This window comes from Pelophylax lessonae (assembly GCF_965119305.1).
Source record: "Pelophylax lessonae genome assembly, chromosome: 2".
In the NCBI taxonomy this organism is placed as follows: domain Eukaryota; kingdom Metazoa; phylum Chordata; class Amphibia; order Anura; family Ranidae; genus Pelophylax; species Pelophylax lessonae.
This window is the reverse complement of record NC_138769.1, coordinates 700,860,030-700,884,359: the sequence shown is the minus strand read 5'-3', so window position 1 is coordinate 700,884,359 and position 24,330 is coordinate 700,860,030. Positions and strand designations below refer to the sequence as shown.

General features: G+C 47.1%; 1 protein-coding gene across 4 annotated transcripts in view; it reads right to left on the bottom strand.

Annotated features, from left to right (window-relative positions):
* GDPD5 (glycerophosphodiester phosphodiesterase domain containing 5) overlaps nt 1–24,330 on the bottom strand; it is a 362,654-nt gene that overhangs the window by 181,773 nt on the left and 156,551 nt on the right. For all 4 annotated transcript variants that reach the window (XM_082246656.1, XM_082246659.1, XM_082246657.1 and 1 more), the window contains exon 2: nt 8,840–9,012. In XM_082246656.1, the coding sequence (XP_082102782.1) occupies nt 8,840–8,956 (117 nt within the window). In that variant the 5' untranslated portion in view covers nt 8,957–9,012. The remainder of the gene's footprint in view (nt 1–8,839; nt 9,013–24,330) is intronic.

The following is a 24,330-nucleotide window of genomic DNA, read 5'->3' as shown; positions in this document are numbered from 1 at the left end:
AGTCTTTTGATTTGATTTACACACCTAAACTATACTACACAGCCCAGCAGGGGGCGCACTTACCTCCTGGTTCAGCTATTCAGCTTCCTATGTCACCTCTCTACTTCCACCCTGCTCCTCAGTATTATCACTTCTGTCCAATGAACAGGGGTGTGACCCAGAAAACTGTAAAAGGAACGCAATACCCCCCAGCCCCCTGCTGGCAGAGCTATGTGTTGCAATATAATAGCTGGCCAAACATACGAATTCTTCGCCAGGCAAAGCTGTAAAAAGAAGTATTTGAACTGTATTTGCGGAGTTCCTGCAGATCCACTTTAAACCTCCAGGGGGGTTTTACAGCAGCCCATCATCAAGATTGTCCTCCAATGATACAAAATGGAGGAACAGAGGGCAGTATAAATTTGATAAATGGAAGTAATAATTTTTGTATGCCTGTTAAAAGGGCTGAGATACAGAGAAGCTACTTTGGATATCGATTTTGAATTTATTTTTTTATTTATACATGTAATGTATTTTTGTTATTTGGATAGCAAGGTCCCTTTAAGCTGGGTTGGAGCGGGTGACCTGAATGAGGTTAAGATGTTCTCTTAGTGAACAGATTGACTGTCAGTGATTTTATTGCCTGGGCTCCAGCAGGACTCTTATCACTGAGCTGGGCACAGAGAAGGGATTATGTGGAGTGGAAGTGCCCTCCTGAAAGAGGTTTTGTGTGCACAGCCAAGACCCAGAGACCGGGCTAATAACACAACTCCGGCTTGGATGGAAAAATAAGATCACCTTCACCGACAGCAAATTACTGGTCCTAATACTACATAGAGGAAGACAAGGTATCAGCAACTCACCTGATTGGCTGCCTTCTTACATTCCCCAATACCGAGTATGAACAGAAGGCTAATTAGTATGCTGGTGAAAGGGAAACTCCAATTTGATCTACTAAATTATTATAAAACATAATTACTACAACATTTTTTTTTTTTTTTTGTTTTTAATTTTAACCCCTTTGCGTCTAAGGGTAAAACAAATCTAAATGCCCAAGCACAATTTTGCAACTTTGACATGTATTATTAAAACCATACATATTAGGGATCAACCGATATATATATATATATCTATATCGGGGGCCGATATGCACTTTCCCTGATATATCGGTATCCGCCCCTGAGGTTACCGATATTGCCGATATTTCTGGAAAGTGCTTGTACCGGAGTGATGCCTGCATCACCCGGAAGCGGCGTTCATAGCCGACGGTCGGCTGTCTTGTAATGACAACCTATGCAGCTGAGAAACTGCTCGGCTGTCATTAGAAGGAGCAGGAGCGGGAGGGGAGGGGAGGGGAGGGGGAGGGGATGCCCCCCCCCCCGGCCGCCGAAGAGGAGATCCGATCAAAGCCGCATTCTGGTCTGATCGGGTCTCCATGTAAAAACCCAGAACTGATGTAATGACATCACTTCTGGGTACTCTGCGCCAAATTCAAGAAAATGACAGCATTCAAAACAGCCAAACTTGATGTACCGCCTTCCCAGAAGAGTTGAAGCTGTTATAGTTGCAAAGGGTGAGCCAACTCAATAATGAACCCTACAGACTGGGACGCCGTTAAATTTCATGAGCGTGTAAAGGCAGGTGTCCCAATACTTTTGACCATATAATTGAGTTACATTCGTCCAAGCTGGATCAATGTAATTATGTATAAAATTTCCATACCTGGAATTCCATTATAATATAATCTATTACAATTTAATATAACTAGCCCAGCAGTCGTTAATGTACATCCAAAGGTTCCTGTGCGAAAGTAAACAGGTCCCAAATCAAAATGATTACAAGATGCCCAAACCAATGATTAAAACTATCTCCTCCCCCCCCCACCCCCCCCCCCCCCCGACACTGCAGCTCACACTGGAAGGGTTCCAGCAAAAGAAGCAGTGCTGTCAATCCAGAAGGCAGTGGGCCGAACTAGGTGTGGCCAGCTGCTGATTAACAAGTTATAGGCCTGTGAATCGGCAGTGCGGATAGCCATGCCCCCTACAACATCTCTTACCAATGAAGCACAAGCTAGCGCAGCTTACATGAGAGAGGCAACTCTGCTTTACTTTCAGGAGCAGTGTAGCTTTGTTGCCACACCATCACAGGAAGCAGAATTATTGACCTTCATTGGCAGGATCAACAGGCATTTGTAGGAATTTGCAGAGGACCCTAGAGAAACTAAGAGATTGCTTCCATTAGTGTTAGCCCTCTGAAGATCGATTGATGGTGGGTTTGCTCTTTGGAGGGTGTTTGACAGGCGGCGGGGAGGTGTTGCATCACCTCCCGTTTTAACCTCTAAAAACCCACACCATGGTAACTGCCTGTGCAAGGGCAGTTTTCCAACAGGATACTTGCTGCACCACTGCCTATTTGCCCCAGTGGGGGGAATAGTGCCCCGTCGTTGCTGTCAGTGGGGGGGAATAGTGCCCCGTCGTTGCTGTCAGTGGGGGGGAATAGTGCCCCGTCGTTGCTGTCAGTGGGGGGAATAGTGCCCCGTCGTTGCTGTCAGTGGGGGGAATAGTGCCCCGTCGTTGCTGTCAGTGGGGGGAATAGTGCCCCGTCGTTGCTGTCAGTGGGGGGAATAGTGCCCCGTCGTTGCTGTCAGTGGGGGGAATAGTGCCCCGTCGTTGCTGTCAGTGGGGGGAATAGTGCCCCGTCGTTGCTGTCAGTGGGGGGAATAGTGCCCCGTCGTTGCTGTCAGTGGGGGGAATAGTGCCCCGTCGTTGCTGTCAGTGGGGGGAATAGTGCCCCGTCGTTGCTGTCAGTGGGGGGAATAGTGCCCCGTCGTTGCTGTCAGTGGGGGGAATAGTGCCCCGTCGTTGCTGTCAGTGGGGGGAATAGTGCCCCGTCGTTGCTGTCAGTGGGGGGAATAGTGCCCCGTCGTTGCTGTCAGTGGGGGGAATAGTGCCCCGTCGTTGCTGTCAGTGGGGGGAATAGTGCCCCGTCGTTGCTGTCAGTGGGGGGAATAGTGCCCCGTCGTTGCTGTCAGTGGGGGGAATAGTGCCCCGTCGTTGCTGTCAGTGGGGGGAATAGTGCCCCGTCGTTGCTGTCAGTGGGGGGAATAGTGCCCCGTCGTTGCTGTCAGTGGGGGGAATAGTGCCCCGTCGTTGCTGTCAGTGGGGGGAATAGTGCCCCGTCGTTGCTGTCAGTGGGGGGAATAGTGCCCCGTCGTTGCTGTCAGTGGGGGGAATAGTGCCCCGTCGTTGCTGTCAGTGGGGGGAATAGTGCCCCGTCGTTGCTGTCAGTGGGGGGAATAGTGCCCCGTCGTTGCTGTCAGTGGGGGGAATAGTGCCCCGTCGTTGCTGTCAGTGGGGGGAATAGTGCCCCGTCGTTGCTGTCAGTGGGGGGAATAGTGCCCCGTCGTTGCTGTCAGTGGGGGGAATAGTGCCCCGTCGTTGCTGTCAGTGGGGGGAATAGTGCCCCGTCGTTGCTGTCAGTGGGGGGAATAGTGCCCCGTCGTTGCTGTCAGTGGGGGGAATAGTGCCCCGTCGTTGCTGTCAGTGGGGGGAATAGTGCCCCGTCGTTGCTGTCAGTGGGGGGAATAGTGCCCCGTCGTTGCTGTCAGTGGGGGGAATAGTGCCCCGTCGTTGCTGTCAGTGGGGGGAATAGTGCCCCGTCGTTGCTGTCAGTGGGGGGAATAGTGCCCCGTCGTTGCTGTCAGTGGGGGGAATAGTGCCCCGTCGTTGCTGTCAGTGGGGGGAATAGTGCCCCGTCGTTGCTGTCAGTGGGGGGAATAGTGCCCCGTCGTTGCTGTCAGTGGGGGGAATAGTGCCCCGTCGTTGCTGTCAGTGGGGGGAATAGTGCCCCGTCGTTGCTGTCAGTGGGGGGAATAGTGCCCCGTCGTTGCTGTCAGTGGGGGGAATAGTGCCCCGTCGTTGCTGTCAGTGGGGGGAATAGTGCCCCGTCGTTGCTGTCAGTGGGGGGAATAGTGCCCCGTCGTTGCTGTCAGTGGGGGGAATAGTGCCCCGTCGTTGCTGTCAGTGGGGGGAATAGTGCCCCGTCGTTGCTGTCAGTGGGGGGAATAGTGCCCCGTCGTTGCTGTCAGTGGGGGGAATAGTGCCCCGTCGTTGCTGTCAGTGGGGGGAATAGTGCCCCGTCGTTGCTGTCAGTGGGGGGAATAGTGCCCCGTCGTTGCTGTCAGTGGGGGGAATAGTGCCCCGTCGTTGCTGTCAGTGGGGGGAATAGTGCCCCGTCGTTGCTGTCAGTGGGGGGAATAGTGCCCCGTCGTTGCTGTCAGTGGGGGGAATAGTGCCCCGTCGTTGCTGTCAGTGGGGGGAATAGTGCCCCGTCGTTGCTGTCAGTGGGGGGAATAGTGCCCCGTCGTTGCTGTCAGTGGGGGGAATAGTGCCCCGTCGTTGCTGTCAGTGGGGGGAATAGTGCCCCGTCGTTGCTGTCAGTGGGGGGAATAGTGCCCCGTCGTTGCTGTCAGTGGGGGGAATAGTGCCCCGTCGTTGCTGTCAGTGGGGGGAATAGTGCCCCGTCGTTGCTGTCAGTGGGGGGAATAGTGCCCCGTCGTTGCTGTCAGTGGGGGGAATAGTGCCCCGTCGTTGCTGTCAGTGGGGGGAATAGTGCCCCGTCGTTGCTGTCAGTGGGGGGAATAGTGCCCCGTCGTTGCTGTCAGTGGGGGGAATAGTGCCCCGTCGTTGCTGTCAGTGGGGGGAATAGTGCCCCGTCGTTGCTGTCAGTGGGGGGAATAGTGCCCCGTCGTTGCTGTCAGTGGGGGGAATAGTGCCCCGTCGTTGCTGTCAGTGGGGGGAATAGTGCCCCGTCGTTGCTGTCAGTGGGGGGAATAGTGCCCCGTCGTTGCTGTCAGTGGGGGGAATAGTGCCCCGTCGTTGCTGTCAGTGGGGGGAATAGTGCCCCGTCGTTGCTGTCAGTGGGGGGAATAGTGCCCCATCGTTGCTGTCAGTGGGGGGAATAGTGCCCCATCGTTGCTGTCAGTGGGGGGAATAGTGCCCCATCGTTGCTGTCAGTGGGGGGAATAGTGCCCCATCGTTGCGGTCAGTGGGGGGAATAGTGCCCCATCCTTGCTGTCAGTGGGGGGAATAGTGCCCCATTCTTGCTGTCAGTGGGGGGAATAGTGCCCCATCGTTGGTGTCAGTGGGGGGAATAGTGCCCCATCCTTGCTGTCAGTGGGGGGAATAGTGCCACATCGTTGCTGTCAGTGGGGGGAATAGTGCCCCATCGTTGCGGTCAGTGGGGGGAATAGTGCCCCATCCTTGCTGTCAGTGGGGGGAATAGTGCCCCATCCTTGCTGTCAGTGGGGGGAATAGTGCCCCATCCTTGCTGTCAGTGGGGGGAATAGTGCCCCATCCTTGCTGTCAGTGGGGGGGAATAGTGCCCCATCCTTGCTGTCAGTGGGGGGAATAGTGCCACATCCTTGCTGTCAGTGGGGGGGAATAGTGCCCCATCGTTGCCGTCAGTGGGGGGAATAGTGCCCCATCGTTGCTGCGAATGGGGGGGAATAGTGCCCCATCGTTGCTGCGAGTGGGGGGGGAATAGTGCCCCATCGTTGCTGTGAGTGGTGGGAATAGTGTCTCATCATTGGTGTCAGTGGGGGGGGGGAATAGTGTCCCGTCATTGGTGTCAGTGGGGGGGGGAATAGTGTCCCGTCATTGGTGTCAGTGGGAGGAATATTCTCGGCTCATTCAACAGAACGCCGCTGCCCGACTTCCGGGTATCACGTGGTGACGTCAGCACGCCTTTGCGACGTGTTTCATCATAGATGATGTCATCCCCAGGAAGACGTCATCTATGAGGAAACGCGCCGGGAAGGCGTGCTGACGTCACCACGTGATACCCGGAAGTCGGGCGGTGGCGTTCTGTTGAATGAGCCGAGAATAGCGCTATTGATTTCTACCTAAATGTGAGTTGTTTACCTTGTTTACAATAAATTGTCCCTACATACTACACTATTGTGGCCCCTTTTCTTTCATATCCCTTTGGGAGTGCTGGGCTTTGGACCACTTAGTGTGGTGACTGGTGTACATCGCGGCTCCTTGCTGGATTGCATAGACCACCCAGAGAGAGGAACCACACCACCTGTAGGATTTCAGTGGTGTTCCCATCATATGTTGGATGCCTACATTTACCCTGGTTCTGGTAAGCGTTTAGTGTGCTCTTAGCATGCAGAACTAACTGTGGATCAAGTCACAGAAATTGGTGGTGGATTCCTTTCCTGTACTTGGCACCCTACATTGGACTTTGCTGTTCTTTTTGGACATTATTTATTTACAGATTTATCAACAGATTATTTCTTGCTATTTATGGATTATTCATTACTGATTGTTTAATGTTTTACACGGAATTGGTTAATACTATTTTTAGCACAGTTCACGGTTATCACTTTTTATAAGTTTGATTTATTATCAACACATCAATTTAGCGCTGCTCTCCCTTTACATTTACTTTTTGGTGTTTCCCACTACAGCTTCATTTCACATTTCTCATTTTATTGTTTTATTTCTTTTTTGTGCTTAGCGCGGTTATTTTTTATACAATATTCAACTTTAGTCAGAGCTGCACAGTTTGTTTTTTTATCTATTGCCCCCCCCCCCCCCCCCCACACCAAATACATGCATAGGCAACTTTTGTTGGGAAAGATGCACCAACCCTTTAAAAAAAAAAAAAAAATTATATATATTATATATCTATATATATATATATCTATATATATGGATAGTTTTTCCTCCCTGGAGATACTAATGTATGTATTCCGTCACTGCACAAGGCCATAATAAGTAGACCGATGTGGAAGGGATGGCTCTGAACGCATTGGCTGCAGCGTACTTGTAACATTATCCCGATTCTTCTCAGCTATACATCATGGAATGTGATGAGCGTGCAGAGATACAATGTATCCATTTCACATCCTAAAATCTCCAAGGAATCCATGAGAGCTTCCGGAAAGTAAGGCCATCACTCTACGGCCTTCCTATGCCAACATTATCAGCACTGCATAGCGGCAGATTACCTTACCACGCCAGGACCGCGCTGCCTCTAGTATTTCACACAACCCCCAATCCAATTCAATTAGGCGGTCGCATGGTATGTCATACAACCAAATACTTCCCCAACACCCTCTGTATCTGTGAAAGATCACCAACATCGACACACAGAAAAAAAAAAAGTGAGCAGGGGAAGGATTAGAATCTTCCAAAAGCTTTTTATTTTTTTTTTGGTGACCACTGATCCACCCCATTTCCTGTCACCGGAATGGACATTCTCCCCAAATAGGATCACTAACCCTTTAAACTTTTCCATCGCAATTTTGTCAGTTTCACCTTGCCTAGTTGCCAAAAAAACTGCCTATGCAGAGGAGTAGGACCCCCAAAGAAAGCCAAAAAAAAATCTGCCAACATCCCTGAAATCGATAGGAACAAGGTAATAACCCCCAAATATTTGGTGGTACTTTAGAAGCAGATTTAGGAACCAAAAAGTATATTTGGATTAAAAAAAAAAAGAGCATTACCTACACATAAAATGTAAGCGTCCTTACAGACAATTAAAATTGGTCACATATATGAAAAAGGCTGAATAGTATTTTATACACAATTTGGGTGACAATATCTACTTTTCAATCCGACGCATTTCAGGAGGAATTCAATCCTTCCTTCAGGGATATTATGGGAGAGAGTCACATCATTTAGGTTCATATATGATGAGCAAAGGATGTTTACAGCCTAGGAAATATAAAAACATATAGACACATAAAATAAAAGTTTGCTTCTGCCGCGGGATGTAGATAACTATGGGTCCCTCCACATGACCAGCACAACGGTAGGGTCCTCCAGCCAAAGGTCCCACCAGAGCTTGGACAAGGAAGCCAGTGATCTTTGTGGTGTCAATTGTGGCATGTCACTGCCATCAGGGCAAAAGTGCACTGTGATTTTGCCCTGCTGGTGGTGACACGCCACATTTGACACCACTCAGATTCCTGGCTTCCTTACCCAAGCCCTGGTGGGACCTTTGGCTGGGGGGGGACCCTTGCAGGGGTCACGTGGGGCCACATGGTCATCTCCATCCAGCGGCACAAGTGAACTTTGATTTTATATATCTAAGTGCCGGTTCACACTGTTCCGACTTGTCAGGCAACTTGGTCGCCTGACAAGTAGCGGACCGTGCTGTGCAATTGGAACCGTTCTAATAGGAGCGACTCAAGTCGCTCCGACTTAGAAAAAGGTTCCTGTACTACTTCGGGGCAATATCGGAGCGACTTGCATTGACTTCCATTACTTCCTGCCAAAGTCGCGGTGCACGGGTGAGGGCATAACTCGCCCAAAGTCGTGTCGCCATAGTGTGAACCGACACTTAGGCCATTTAAGTACCTCATGATGCCTGACTGGAATACTCCCAGGAAGTTGCTATGATGTTGCTAAATGAGGCCTAGTTGTTATTGCTCACCTCCACCATTACAGGAGTGAGCCCTCAAATGCTGAACTCAGAGCTACTGCATCAGGGGGGAGGAAGCGCATGTAGGGGGTTTCGAATCTGGGAAAACCTCACTCCTGTGATGGTGGAAGTGAGCAGTAATCACTAGGCCTCACTTAGCAACCTCCCGGAGAGTAATCCAGTCAGGCTTTCCGGAGGTATATAAATGGCCTACACCTATAGCAACGGCATTATTCAACTTTAGTCAGAGCTGCATGATTTGTTTTTATCCACAGACACCCCTTATCGAAGTTGTTTTAGTTAAAAGTTGAATTATGCCTTTAATTATTTCACACTGTATCCATTGTGGGGAAAAAAAAAAAAAAAAAAGGAAGAGAAAAATAGGGAAATGTTCGCAAATGCAAATACTACATGAACTCTCTCTTACCTTAGTGGTGTCGTCATGTGACCGCTGGTACCGTTTCCAGCGGCAACCGTAGATCCCAGTCAGACATGACAGGCAAAGCTGAGGCTCGTAGTACTGTAGCGGTTGGTGTTTTACCATACTCTCTCCAACGCTTCAGCAGGCCGCTTTCAAATCTCCATTAGGGCCCGTGATTCCTTCAAAGAAAGAAAAATAGGCATGTAAGAAACAAAATTATATAAAACATACATAAATTATATATTTTATATACATACACTTTGTGTATATCCAAACCCAGGAGCAAAAATGTAATGCATTGCAGCTTACCATTCCTTAGCCCTAAGGCAGGGGTCTCCAAAGTATGGCCCTCCAGTTCAGGAACTACATTCCCCATCATGTCTAGTCAGGTCTGTGAATGTCAGAGTTTTACAATGCCGCATGGGACATATAGTTCCACAACAGCTGGAGGGCCGTAGTTTGGAGATCCCTGTCTTTAAGGGTTAATTTCACTTTCATGGGGGAAAAGAATAGCAAATTAAAAGAAAAAAAAAAAATCCAAAAAAGTTGAGAAACTAAAAAACCTACATAAAAACAGAATGCAATGATTTGCAAATCTCATAAACCCTTATTCTATTCACAATAGAAAACATATAAAATGTTTTACTGAGAAAAATGGACCATGTTAGGAAAAAAAAAAAAAAAAGGTCATTTTTAAATTAATGGCAGCAACACATCTCAAAAAAGTTGGGACAGGGCCATGTTTACCACGGTGTAGAACCCCCTCTTCTTTTACCAACAAAGATCTGAAAACTTAGGAGACCAGTTGCTGGAGATTTCGGAGATGAAGGTTATCCCATTCTTGCCTGATACAGGCAGTCAGGGCCGATATTAGGGGGGGACCTCCAGCCCTCTTGTAGGGGGCCTGAGCACACAGGGGGGCCAACACAGAGAGGGGGATTAGTGATGGACAACAAATACAGAAATCTTCCTCCAGCACCTGAATCTGATCTGTCCCTCTCCCTGCTATCAGCTTTTATCTGTTGAGAAAGAGACAGTTGTCCCTCACTAATCCCCCTCCCTTGTGTGGGCCCCCCTCCCAGCACTGGCTCTAATGTTATCTCTGCTCAGGAGTTTATTTGTAACTTTGTTTCTCTCTCTCTCTGTCTCTCTGATCACTGAGCTCCAACTGCCCGGCCTGTATATTTTTTTCATCTTCATTTTTATTTAACATTGTTTTTTTTTTTTTTTTAGATTTAGCAGGAATTGTGAGTTATGTTATATTTGTGTCTGCTAATAGTGATTTTGTTGTCATTTTAGCTAAATATATCTTTAATATTTTCTTGGGGGGCCCTGCCAGGTAGTCTGTACGGGGCCCAGCGATTTCTAACAGCAGTCCTGCAGGCAGTCCCCGGGTTACAAACATCCGACTTACAAACAACTCCTACTTACAATCGGAGGGAGACAACAGGAAGTGAGAAGAAATCTCCCCTGAGGAAGGGAAATTCACTCCTGTAAGAGTTATCATGGGAAAAAGATGTCTCCACTGAAGCTTTATCACTAATCCTTGTTTCCACAACATCCCGAAATTTTCAAAATCCAATTGTCATGGGGACAGAAAGTGAGGTTAAAACTTCTGAACAGGGGTGAAGACACCAAAACAAATGGTACAGGGGTGTTCATCCTTCCCTATGCTATCCAAAAAATGTAAAATTATTATTTTGGATGGAGCTAAACCTAAAAAATGTAACTCTTCCGACTTACAAACAAATTCAACTTAAGAACAAACCTATAGACCCTATCTTGTTTGTAACCCGGGGAATGCCTGTATGGGAATTTTTTTTCTTCAAATTTTAAAAAATAGTAGGTTCCATCTAATAGGAGTTTACAAGTCAAATAAAGCAATGCCCAAGTGTCAAGTAGATAATGCACCCTTCTGATAGTTACAATGTATAACAGATAACACATTTACAGATCTAGGATTCTAACTGCTCAACAGTCATGGGTTTTCTTTGCCGTATTTTTGTTTCAGGATACGCCAAGAATTTTCAATTGGTGAAAGGTCTGGACTGCAGGCAAGCTAGTCAAGCCCCCGGACTCTACTATGAAGCCATGCTGTTGTCATAGATGCAGTATAGTTTAGCATTGTCCTGATGAAATATGCAAGGCCTTCCCTAGAAGACATCATCTGCATGGGAGAATATGCTGCTGTAAAACCTGGATATATCTTTCAGTATTGATGGTGCTTTTCCAGATGTACAAACAAGCTGCCTATTCCATGCGCACTAACGCACCCCCCCCCCCCCATACTATCAAAGATGCATGCTTTTGAACGGAGTTCTGATAACAAGCTGGAAGCACCCTTTGTTGCCATAAAAATGTCAAATTTTGATTCGTCTGACCACAGAACAGTTTTCCACTTTGCAACAGACCATTTTAAATGAGCTTTAGCCCAGAGAAGGTTAAAAAAAAAAAAACCTTCTGTGTGCAGCAGCCCCCCAAATACTTACCTGAGCCCCATCGCGATCCAGTGATGTGCATGACGTTCCCTCATTGACTGAAATAGTAGCAGGAGCCATTGGCCTGTGAGCCAATGAGGAGAGAGAGGGGGTGGGGCCTAGTCACGGCTCTGTATCTGAATAGACACGCAGAGCAGCAGCTCAGGAGCACGCCTGCTTAGGTGGCCTCATTGCAAGCTGCTTGCTGTGGGGGCACTCCGCAGCAGAGAGGGGCCAGAAGCACTGGCGGTGGATCAGAGGAGGATCGGGACTGCTCTGTGCAAAACAATTACACAGAGCAGGTAAGTGCAACATGTTTGTTATTTTAAAAATGATGCCTTTAGTATCACTTTAAGTTTTGAATGGAGTGACGAAACCTGTTGAGTTTTTCACTGCTACAGGGGCCTTCATTAGTAGGATTTTTCTTTACCTCCTGTCCAGCAACTGTGACAACAGCTCAAAGTGGTCCTAAAGGCTGAAGGTTTTTTTGCCCTATATTCTATGCATGAAAGTAAAAAAACCTTTGTTCAACAGCCTTATCCTCGTTTGTCTCCCTAAAGAAGCGCCTGCTCCTTCTTGGGTGATGAGCTTAACGTGATTTTTAACCGCACGTTTTCCCGCAATTGCCAAGTGATTCTGTCGCACAACAATAGCGGCAGAACTGCACCCCATTTGGGATGCTGTTATTCTTAATGGCATCCCAAACATGGTGCAATTCAGCTGCTATTGCCTTGAGACAGAATCGCATGGCGAAACGTGCGGTTAAAAAAAATCATGCTAAGCTTGTCACCACAAAAAGAAGCAGGCGCTTTTTTGGGGAGACAAAACGCGCATAGGGCAGCCTATTGAACACGTTGTGCCTTCTGCCGCAATTTTGAATAGCGGTCAGAATGGCCGCAATTCTGCATGCGATTTCAAAACATGAGTACTCCTTGGTCAGCATCCAAGCCAGCTAGTATTTCAGCCTGACAAAGAGACTGCTATATTGCTTTTTATAGCTTTCGGGGCACCCAAAAACTCAGAAATTTTACGCTGTACGGGTCAAACCGCCTGTTTGCGTGAATCCGAACGTAAACTAATAATATACGGCTGTATTGGTAAGTTAAAAAAAAAAAAAAAATAGCTTAAACGTTTATTTGCAATTTATAAAATGTAACTTTTCCAAATGATAGGATAATAATTAATTATAGAATTATGAATTAAACTTATCAAAAAGTAGCTTTTTACTTTTTGAAAAGAACACAAGGATTTGCAAAAAAAAAAAAAAAGCGCAAAAATCTATTTATAAGAAAACAGAACAGCAAGACACTTACACGGATAGCGGTCTGCCGACGCTTTGTGACTCTCCCCCGGCGGATGTGCGTTCGGTGTCACCTCTACGACCGAATTCACCACCTAAACACATTGATGTGTCATAAGTGGACCAAGTGCTCTGAAAACGCAAACGCCGCCCTTCCTCCGCGCTTAATAGCCATTTCACCTTTTCACCTCCCCCCCCCCTTTCATAAAATTTCCGTAAGCCGTTAAAATAATCATCTCACGGCAAAAAAGCAACTGCTGGAGAGGAAATGAAAACACGCCGTGGGATTAATTTCGTTCTATTCAGCCAAAAACACGCATTTTGGCTGATTCCACACAAAAGGCTCTGAACTGCCGCCTCGCCTGGCACTGATCGCAATCCTGAAAATCGTTTGTTCCTGAACGGCAAAAGCTATATTTAAACTCATTTCTGCAGCAGAAGGCCCAAGACTTATAAATACATTCCTACCTGCAATTACCAATAATCAGTTTGTATAATAAACGGAACCCAATCAAATAAAATATCAATATTATACGGTCTTTGACGCCTTTGTTGCTAGGAGGAAAAAGCAGCTTAAAAAACGAACGCCAAAAACTGCGTTTTGCGCAGGTTCATCAAATTTTTGGTTGTTCATTGCTTAATTTGGCCAGAATATTAATTTATTCTGGTCAATGGAATGAATAAATGCTCAAGCGCTAAACACAAAGTGTTTAGGGGCAGTCAAAGCAGTTTCAGTGTTTTACCTGCCCAAAAACTCCTCTCCTGAATGTGCTGGTGGGGTGTTTTTTATATTTTTTTGTTTCTCAGTCTTTAGGCTCCGTTCACATATAGGCGCTTTGGATCGCGGGCAGAATTGCAGCGATTCTGAACCACTGCACGTCGTGGGACGCCCGAGCGATTCCCGTGACTTGCAATAGCACTCCAAAAGCGGCGCGATTTTCCCGGGATTGCCACCCGTCGATTCGCAGGTAAAATCGCGGGACGCCTGACACCCAAAAGATGTTCTTGTACTTCTTTGCGCGATTTGTCTGGAGCACACAGCTTCGAAAACCCGTTGGGTATCTGTACTGTGTTTTTTATGGAACTGTTTGCCCAATTTGGGATTCATTATATTATAATTTATTTGTTATTCTTCAATAAACATTTATACTTTTATACATTTTTGTATCCTTTTGAGTGCCATTAAAGTCCCAAACCCTAAGGCTACATTCACACCTGAGCGTAGCGTTTTTCGCGCGTTTTTTACCGCGATTTTAGCGGCGTTTTTTACCGCGATTTTACCGCGATTTTTACCGCGATTTTTGTGCAGGCGTTTTTAGATTGAATAGAGATCAATGGAAAACGCCTGTAATCTGCCTAAAAAGAAGCTCATGTACTTTTTTGAGCGTTGGGCGTTTTGTATACAGCGTCAAAACGCTCAGATGTGAACAGGGGCCATTGAAATGAATAGGATTTGTCTTGTTGGGCGTTTTGAGAGCTGATCCTAGAGCAGAAAAACGCCCCAAAAACGCCCCAAAACGCCTAGATGTGAACGGAGCCTTAGGGCAGGGGTGTCAAACTCAATTTAATCGCGGGCCGCATCAGCATTATGATTGCCCTCAAAAGGGCCGGTTGTATCTGTAGGACTAGATGTCAAGTGCATCCCCTACCCTTACATAAGACGTCAAGAGCCTCTCCACCATCAGAAGTTGAGTCCCCCCTTACATCACAGTGCACCTCCCTTACCTTGTGGTGCTGCTGGAAAGAAGCTGGAGGCATTGCTGGAAAGCAAAAAGTATAAGGTCTGGAGGAGGACTGGAGCTCTCCTGTAGCTACAGGAGAGGTGCGAGGGCCACATAAAATGGCCTAGAGGGCCGGGTTCGGCCCGCGAGCCTTGTGTTTGACACCTGTGCCTTAGGGGATCCCTTTCGTTTGCAGCTATTGCTTTTCGGGATGTGGCACCTACTCCTACAAGGGGGTTCATGTCTGTGGATTATCCTTTTCTTGCGCGATTCGTCGGGCGACAATTGCGGCAAAATCGCGCCACGTTTGGAGTGCCATTGAAAGTCACGGGAATCTCTTGGGCGTCCCATAACTTGCAAGGGTCCGGAATCGTGGGCAGAATGGCTGCAATTCTGCCCGCGATCTGAAAAGCCTATATGTAAACGGAGCCTTAAATGCTCCTCTTCTAATACACCTATGTGTGCATAGATGTATAGGCTAACAAAGGTGCATGTACAAAAGTAAAAACCTGTAAAAGGGGTTATTTACTTCATTTTAAAAGTTCTGCCCTATATTTTTAAAATTCTACCTTTTACAAAAAATATTTAAATATTAAAAAAATTTTTAATTATATTATATAATAAAATATTGAATGAAATATTTTTTTCAAATTTGACTACGTGGAAGAAAAGAGGCTGAGCTGGTCTAGGCATGGAGGGGATCCCGACTCCATTGTCACAATTTTCCCTGAGCCTGGACCTGTGCTCTGACGTCTGCAGGCTTAAAAAAAAAAAAAAAACACAACACAAAAAAGTTATGCACTTCCAAGCATCCAATAGACACATTCAGGAGATACAAATGGCAATTCTGATTTTTGACGCGTTTCGTCTAATCAGACAATCATAGGAAGCTACCGGGCAGCTTCCTATGAGGTCTGATTAGATGAAATGCGTCAGATTGTCAGAATTGCCATCTATATCTGCATTCCCTGAATGTGTCTATTGGATGCCTGTAAGTGTATAACTTTTTTAAAATCAAGGAATTTTTAGCAGTTTTACACTATGTCGGTTTTGTCTAGCTTGTTCCTCCATGTACTACTGTGGGAGAATCCTTGGCATCCTGTATGAGACGCTCTGGCCACCTTCAGTAACCATCTGGTGTTCCAGCTACCTCTGGGGAATTTCCGGTATTACCACCTTGTATGGCCTATTTACTATAGGGTAATTTGGGTCCATACCCTCCGGTGAGCGCATTCATCATCCTTTCTGGTGTGGGGATTCCTTCACCGTTAACCGCCACTTATGAGTTTGGATGTTTTTGCTTCTTTTGCACCTGGGACTCACTTTATGAACTCTTTGGTTTTCACTTTTATATCTGTGCATACATATATTGATCACCATATTTAGCGCTGCACTTTTTGGATTTTACAATGTAAAGTAGTGAGTGTACACTCTTGTGCATCCTCTTTAGAAGAGGCTTCCTTATGGGACGAAAGCCATGCAGAACAATTTGATGCAGTGTGCAGCGTATAGTCTGACCCTCCCACCCCTTCAACCGCAGCAGCAATGCTGAGCATGTACACTCAACTCCTTCGGTTGACCATGGCAAGGTCTGTTCTGAGAGGAACCTGTCCTGTTAAACCGCTGTATGGTCTTGGTCACCGTGCTGCAGCTCAGTTTCAGGGTCTTGGCAAACTTCTTATGGCAAACTTCTTATAGCCTAGGCCATCTTTATGTAGAGCAACAGGAAGGATGTGCTGGAACTGGAGAGAGTCCAGAGAAGGGAAACAAAAATAATTAGGGGAATGGAGGGCATCGGCTATGAGGAAAGACTACAAGCACTGAACTTATTCTCTCTGAAGAAGAAACGATTGAGGGGGGGATATGATATCAATGTACAAATACTGTACTGGCGACCCTAGCATAAGGAACAAACTTTTTAGAGAAAGGGAATACAATAAGACACGAGGCCACTCACTAAAACTAGAGGAAAAATGGATTTTTGTAAAATCTTACCGTAAAATCCTTTTCTCTTAGCTCATCGACAGACGTAGTCCTCGGTGATACACCACCTTCGGGTTATGTTACCTCCGCAGGAGCAGGACTAGACAGGAAATTAAAAAGCTCTGGCCACACCCTAGGGGCAGTCCCAGAGGGTATATCCTCTCTCTCTCTGCCTCAGCAAATCAGTTATGTGAAAAAGCAGTGCTTAGAGAATTTAACCCAACCCAACTCCAAAACAGAGGGGCGGGGACTACGTCTGTCGATGAGCTAAGAGAAAAGGATTTTACGGTAAGATTTTACAAAAATCCATTTTTCTCTAGCGCTCATCGACAGACGTAGTCCTCGGTGATACACCACCTTCGGGACGTCCCAGAGCAGTATCACAACTGAGGGGTGGGAAAATGGAAATCAAATCCCAATCTAGAAGGCCCAACCGGTGCCAACTAGAAGTTTACAATGCTCATCCTTAATGATGAGACTCAACAAAAAAATTTTTCAAACAGAAAAAAACCCTCGAGGTAGACCACCGGTCTCCTCAAATTGCGGCCTGCAAAACCTTGCGGCCAAATGAGGCATCCGCCGATGCCGTCACATCAATTTTATAGAATTTAGTAAAGGTATGTACCGACGACCAAGTGGCCGCCTTACATACCTGGACCACTGACGCCTGATGGCGAAAGGCCCAGGAAGTACTGAGCGCTCGAGTGGAGTGCGCCCTAACAGGGAACGGAGGACTCTGACCCTTAATAGAATAAGCCTGTACCACCGTTTGTCTAATCCATTTGGCAATGGTCGCGGCAGATGCAGGCAAACCCTTTCTGGGCCCATCCGTGATCACAAAAAGTGAATCCGTCTTACGGAATGATTCCGTAGCTTTCAGGTATACCCTGATTGCCCGAACCACATCCAAGGAATGCAACGCATGTTCCCGATGATGCTTGGGCTGAGGACACAAGGAAGGTAGTACAATATCTTCATTCAGATGAAAATCTGAAACCACCTTAGGAAGAAAAGATGGCTTAGGATGAAGTACTACCTTATCCCTATGAATCACTAGGTATGGGGACTGGCATGATAATGCAGCCAGTTCTGACACCCTGCGAGCAGAAGTAATAGCCACCAAGAAGACCACCTTCTGGGATAAAGTAAGCAAGGGAATCTCCCTGATGTTTTCAAAGGGAGGTTTCTGTAGAACCGACAAAACCAAATTAAGATCCCAGGGCGGTAAGGGCGCGCGGACTGGAGGAGCCAGGTGCCGCACCCCCTGGATGAAATTCCGCACCAAGGATTTGGTAGCTAAAGGTTTCTGAAAGAAGATTGCTAATGCTGAAACTTGACCCTTGATGGTGCTCAAGGCTAGCTTCTGCTCAACCCCTTGTTGCAAAAAGGCCAATATTCGAGACACCGAATAGGTACGTGGAGGAAATCCTAAAGATTCGCACCACGCAATATAAGTCTTCCATGTGTGATAATAGACTTTGCTGGAAGTCGCTTTCCTTGCTTTAATAAGGGTAGGAATGACAGAAGTAGACAAACCTCTGTCCTTCAGTACTTGGGTCTCAATGGCCAGGCCATTAAAACCAGCGACTGTAAAGCACGAAGGTAAATAGGTCCTTGAGACTACAGACACTCCCTGAGACGAAGTTCCCACGGAACGTCTGCGACTAACCTGTCCAAGTCGGCCAGGCCGGCTTGAAGAGGCCAGCCTAGAATTTCTAGGACCACTGGCGCTGATTGGATCTGAACCAGGCGTCCCTAGAGGTATCTGGCCCCGACCATCCGAGAAAGTCTGGTCGTTTTCTGTTCCCACACATTTATCAGATACCTGATAGTTATCAGGCAAGGTGATCTTTTCTGGTTGAACCTCAGGGACCGAAGTCACCCGACTAGAGGCTACTTGGCCTATCTGGTCAATCAGATCCGATTCCTGTGAGGTATCGGGACTAATCTTAGGAAAGGGTAAAGGAAAAGATCTATACAGGGAACGGTAACTACCGCTTCCTGTACTTAAATGTTGGAAGGGAAGAATCGCACCGGTAGTAGTGGTTGATGCTCGATCTAATGTCCTGAATACCGGTGAAAACTTTGGAAATTGGGTGGGGGCGCACCTTCAGGCTGTGTACTCCTTTACTTCGGGTTTGGCTGGGTTGGTCCTCTGCTTGTCCGACCAGCCCTTCTTGAACCCTCCTGGAGGAGTCTTGCCTTTCCCGGAAGTACCAGCCGGGCGTCCTTTATGGGCGGTAAAGAAAGGTCCTCGCTTGTTGCGAGGTTCCTTAGCTTTTGCAGCCTGTGGTAAAAAAGTACTCTTGCCCCCGGTGGCATCCTTAATGATTTCATCTAGGTTGGCTCCAAATAGACGATTCCCCTGGAAAGGGAGATTGGTCAAAGTCTTTTTGGAACCTAGGTCAGCTGACCAGCATTTTAACCACAGCACACGTCTGAGGATCACTGCTAACTTAGATGCATGCCCTAACAAAGGAGTAGTGTCTAAGGCTGCGTCACAGATAAACCGTAGCCCTTGTATGATCTGTTCTATCAAATCAGATGTCTCCTGGGGAATATCTTTTCCCCTAAGATCTTGGCGTACCATCTTCGCCCATTCTGTAAGTGTCTGGGAAACTAGACCAATAACAATTACTGGTCTAAATGCTGACCCTATCAGAGAAAAGATAGTGCGGGACTCCGCTTCTATCTTTCGATCCACCGGATCCTTAAAGGACGAAGTGTCCTCCACTGGAATAACCGTGGCTTTATTCAGCCTGGAAATAGGCGGATCCACGACTGGTGGTACCGTCCATTTCTTAATGATGGATTCCTCAAACGGATAGCGTCTAGCAATACGCTTGGAAATAGTAAAGGTACGTTTAGAATGTTCCCATTCTCCTTTAATCTGATTTCCAAAACATTTAGGTACAGGAAAGGCCTTCGCCGTCTTGATGGGCTTATTAGTCCCAAAAGGCCTCTCTGTTTCAGTTGCCTCTGCCGGTAAAGCCTCAAGTTTTAAGGTTTCTTGCACTGCCACAACTAGTGCGTCCACCAATGCTTCTTCCTGAATTATAGCAGGAGAAGAAGCGTCCTCCTCACTGTCTGAGGGGGCTTTACCTGGGATAGCAGCCCTTGCAGAGGAACCTGCAACTGCAGTGACCATCTCTGAATCAGAGTCAGAGGTGTCAGATAGTATAGGGGTAGGCGGGGGTCGCTTCCTTGACCCCCGTCCCTGACAGGCCGCCTCCACCCGAGCCACCATAGACTCCAAAATTGCTGTAAATGACTCTATACTCTGTACACCGGCGGGTCCCGAGGCCCCCTCGAGGGAAACAGGTGGGGGAATCTGTGTGGCAGGGTCCATAATAACTCCAGTTACTTCCTGGATAATATAATTCAAAGTAAAGAAAAACTTTTTTTTTTTTTTTTTTTTTTTTTTTTTGACCCTCAGCGCCACAAAAAACCCCTTAGTGTTACCTGCTAGGGATCCCTATCGATCGAGAGAGAGAGAGATAGACCCCCAGGCTCACCACTTGATGTTCAGAGTTGAACTGCAACAGCTTACAGCGCTGTCTTAGACAAACAGGAAGTCTTTTGGCTGGCTGCCCAGGAAGAAAGGAGGCGGCTCCGCCCCTCTGTACGCCTTCCGGCGCCTCCCCTAAGCTCCACGAGGTGTAGAATCACCTAAAACATGGCCGCCCCCATGCTGGAGACACGAGGCTACGCCAAAATGGCGGCTCGTGCGATCCAGCAAAAAACATGGCGGCGGCCTGTGCTGACTAGCGGTGTGCTGCAGGCACACAACACTCTCTCTGCATGGGGATATGGCGTGTTTGGCGGTACCGGCCCTGGCGGACCGCATGGCCGTTCGGGAGGCCTGCTATTAGCTGGAGATCTGACTTGGAAGGCAGTCTACATGTCCATGGCTTCTGACTGGTAGGTAGCTTATACTTAACACCGTAAGATTCCCAGAATGCCACAGATTACATCTTTGAAACATGTATACAATAGATTGTTCGCTCCCAAACCAAGCCTCCTGGCTTTTGCACACATAAAATCACACTCAAAGTAGGAGGATTTGTGACATGTTATAGGATAGAAAGAAACTCTTTCTTACCATACAGAGAGGGGCCCGCGTTCACCACAAAACCCGTCAGGGAAAACAGGGGGAACATACTACTCACCATACCGGAACCAGGCGGGCACCAACTCCTGACAGTACCCCTCTCCACCGGGGCGGGAGGGCTGTCGACCGATACAGACGCCGTGACTCATGGTCTTTGGCGTTTCAGCGAGACGTTTAACTCGCGGGTACAGTCCTTTAATGGGACTTTGTCGCGGCCGACTCAGCGCGGAGCTATGGCCTGCACGCGCTCGTAGGCTGAACTGGGGTGACCACCGGATCTCAACATCCAGCCCGTCGCCCAGTTCAGCTTTCTTGCTTGAAGATCTCACAGGAACACTGGAGAAAAAAGCTGTCCAAAAATCCTTTTAGAAAAAAATTTCTTGCCAGGACCTAAGATCCCAGCAAGGTATCTAGGTCCTTACTCCTAACTAGACAGAAAATAACTGATTTGCTGAGGCAGAGAGAGAGAGGATATACCCTCTGGGACTGCCCCTAGGGTGTGGCCAGAGCTTTTTAATTTCCTGTCTAGTCCTGCTCCTGCGGAGGTAACATAACCCGAAGGTGGTGTATCACCGAGGACTACGTCTGTCGATGAGCGCTAGAGAAAAACGGTTTAAGCTTAAAATACGTAAGGGGTTCTTCACTGTCAGAGCAGTAAGGATGTGGAATTCTCTTCCACAAGCAGTCGTAATAGCAGGGAGCATCGATAGTTTCAAAAAAATATTAGATGAGCACCTTAAAGATCACAACATACAGGGGTATACAATGTAACAGCAAACACACATCATAGGTTGAACTGGATGGACGGATATCTTTTTTTTTCAACCTCACAAACTATGTAAACAATTATTTTTTTCAGATCCTCAGAGTTCTTTGCCATGAGGTGCCATATTGAACTTCCAGTGACCAATATGAGAGAGAGAGCGATAACACCAAATTTAACACACCTGCTGCTCCCCATTCACACCTGAGACCTTGTAATGCTAACGAGTCACATGACACCAGGGAGGGAAAATGGCTAATTGATCCCAATTTGGACATACATACATACACACACACACACACACATACATACATATATATATATATATATATATATATATATATATATATATATATATATATATATATATATATATATATACCGTATATACTCGAGTATAAGCCAAGTTTTTCAGCACATTTTTTTGTGCTGAAAACGTCCCCCTCGGCTTACACTCGAGTCAAGAAAAAAAAAAAGTCCCTGGCCGCTCCGACGGGCTTAAGCTTTAAAAATGGCGCCGCCCGTCGCATACATGTCACCGCGCACGCGCCGCCGGGAATAGCCGAAAGTATACGAGCGGCGGCGGCGCGTGCGCAATGACGTGTCGGTTCCGGGCGGCGCCATTTTTAAAATGAAGGCGCCTCTGGAACAGGTAAGTGAAACAGCTGCACTACCTGCCATTATGCAGGGCTGCGGGCATACTACAAGGGATGCAGTGCTGCGGGCATGGTCCACCTGTACCATGCCCACAGCATCTCCTGTAGTATGCCCACAACCCCGGATCCTCTTGTACCATGCCAGTACCCTGCATTCTCCTGCACCATGCCAGTACCCTGCATTTTCCTGTACCTTGCCAGTACCCTGCATTCTCCTGCACCATGCCAGTACCCTGCATTCTCCTGTACCTTGCCAGTACCCTGCATTCTCCTGCACCATGCCATTCTCACATTAGGCTTATACTCGAGTCAATGATTTTTCCCATCTTTTTGTGGTAAAAGTAGGGGCCTCGGCTTATACTCGGGTCGGCTTATACTCGAGTATATATATATATATATATATATATATATAAAAATTTTGGGGGTTCCAAGTAATTTTCTAGCAAAAAATACTAATTTAAACCTGTAAACAAAAAGTTCCAGAAAAGGCCTGATCAGCAAGTGGTATATATTGGGATTTGGGGGGGGAGGGTAGTGCAGAGCCTGGAGTTGGCTCCAAACAGAAATATTAAGTTCCTGATATATGGATGAATAACAAAAGGAAGCTTTTACAAATCTTCACATGGAGTATAATTATCAAACTATAGGAACAACACGCTATGACAAAGTGATTTCCAGCCTACAATAATAACTCAGTGGGCGAGCACTTAAAATACACCACACTCTGCCTTAAAGTATTAAAACAGGAATCCAGCCAATCTATATATAGCGTCACAGAAATATACCACAATTTGTGGAAGGCTGCAAAGTTACAAAGATAAATGTTCCAATATACCTGCAGAGAACATAATGCACCATTCCCAAATGAAATCCAAGCACAGGAAGAGAGCCTTATATCACAGCGGACAGGAGATCCCTGGGGGGCGGCGATCTATATTTAACATTCTCTCCAAACAGATAATATTTGTTTAGGGACACCGGTCTAGTGCGATATATTCATTACTGTTCTGGAAGCGGCGTCTCTATAGCAATACAGCCAGATTTCCACTGCTGGGCAGTCACACAGTAATGCTCCCCTACGGGCCAAGCTGGCCAGATTTAAGGATTATTCATACCAGTACTGGTAGGCTGATTTGGGCAGTGCTTTATGTCTTATGGCTTCAGTTTACCTCAATGTACTGTGTTGGTGGGAGTTTATGAAAGAAAACAAAAAAGAGGACATGTTACTCCAATGGGCTGTAATGCATCGATCCACTAGCATGCAATTATATAGAAGTTAAAGGGTGGAAAACTGCAGGCATTGCACCATGTAAGAACGCACTACAGCAGCACACAATCACAGCTCACATGTGTGATACATGCCATAAATAAAAGCGGTTTTCGGTGTAGCACCCTACAGGTAGGTGCTAGGTAAATGTATAGTGGGCCTTGTCTGCCTAACAGCAGGGCTGTGATTTATTTAGCTCGGGTGTCATGGCTTCCAGATGTGCCTGCTGAGGGGAGAAGTATCCCCACTGGCTCCTGTGAGAGGCTTCTCATAGGGCGGTGTGGGAAGCCCAATCAGGGGACACATCCCAGCTTGTAACTACCCCAGTAGGCAGATTATGCTGCAAAGGATTCTGGGAGTGGGTATAAGTTTGGGGGGGAAGTGTGTGGCACGGTGTCTTTGTCAACGCGCACTCATTAGGTCAGTGGCAGGGACTACTTCTCTTCACCAGGAATCCTTTAGGCATGTCTGTGGCAGAAGCAGTGCAGCCTTTTTACAGGGCATCAGGGCAGCCCAGAGGGCAATTGCCCTCCTGCCCCCTGGCCCAGTCCTCCCCTGGCCAGGTGGAGGGAAAGTATATAGTGACTTTCATAGTACAACAGTGTCAGGAGTTCTACAGTTCTCAGTCTTGGATCTTCTGGACTATAAGTCGAGGATTCAGCACTTCTTATGTTCTACAGCGTGTTCTCAATGTCAGCGAACGTTGGCTGGCGTTGAGGGCGCCAACGGGCAATTTTTTGAGTAAAGCCCCAATTGTAATTAGTTTAAGCCTCAAGAAGTGTCCCACTCATTCCCTTCTCCCATCCCCTTTATTCCAATAAAAACCACAAACAAAGATGCCGGAATTGTCGTTGCTTCAGTTCTCACACCCAGGGTCACAGCTCACATGGGCTGGAGGGATTACCGGTACTAATGGCAGACCCACATCAGGCCACAGTCCTGGAAACCTTGCTACATCAGTGTAAAACTATTTGGATGTTTAGTTATTTTTTACTTGTTCCATTTATTTTTTTACCTTAAAAGCGGAATTCCACTCAAAAGTGGAACTTTGCATTAAATACTGCTGACCCCCATGACATGCCACATTTGGCAAGTCATCTTTATTTTTTTTTTTGGGGGGGGGGGGAGCGAGTACTTAGATTTGACAGGTACCAGCTCCCACTTCCGCTCGGGTCACCTAGGTGGCTCGAGCGAAAGTTCTACTCTCCCCCTCCCTCCC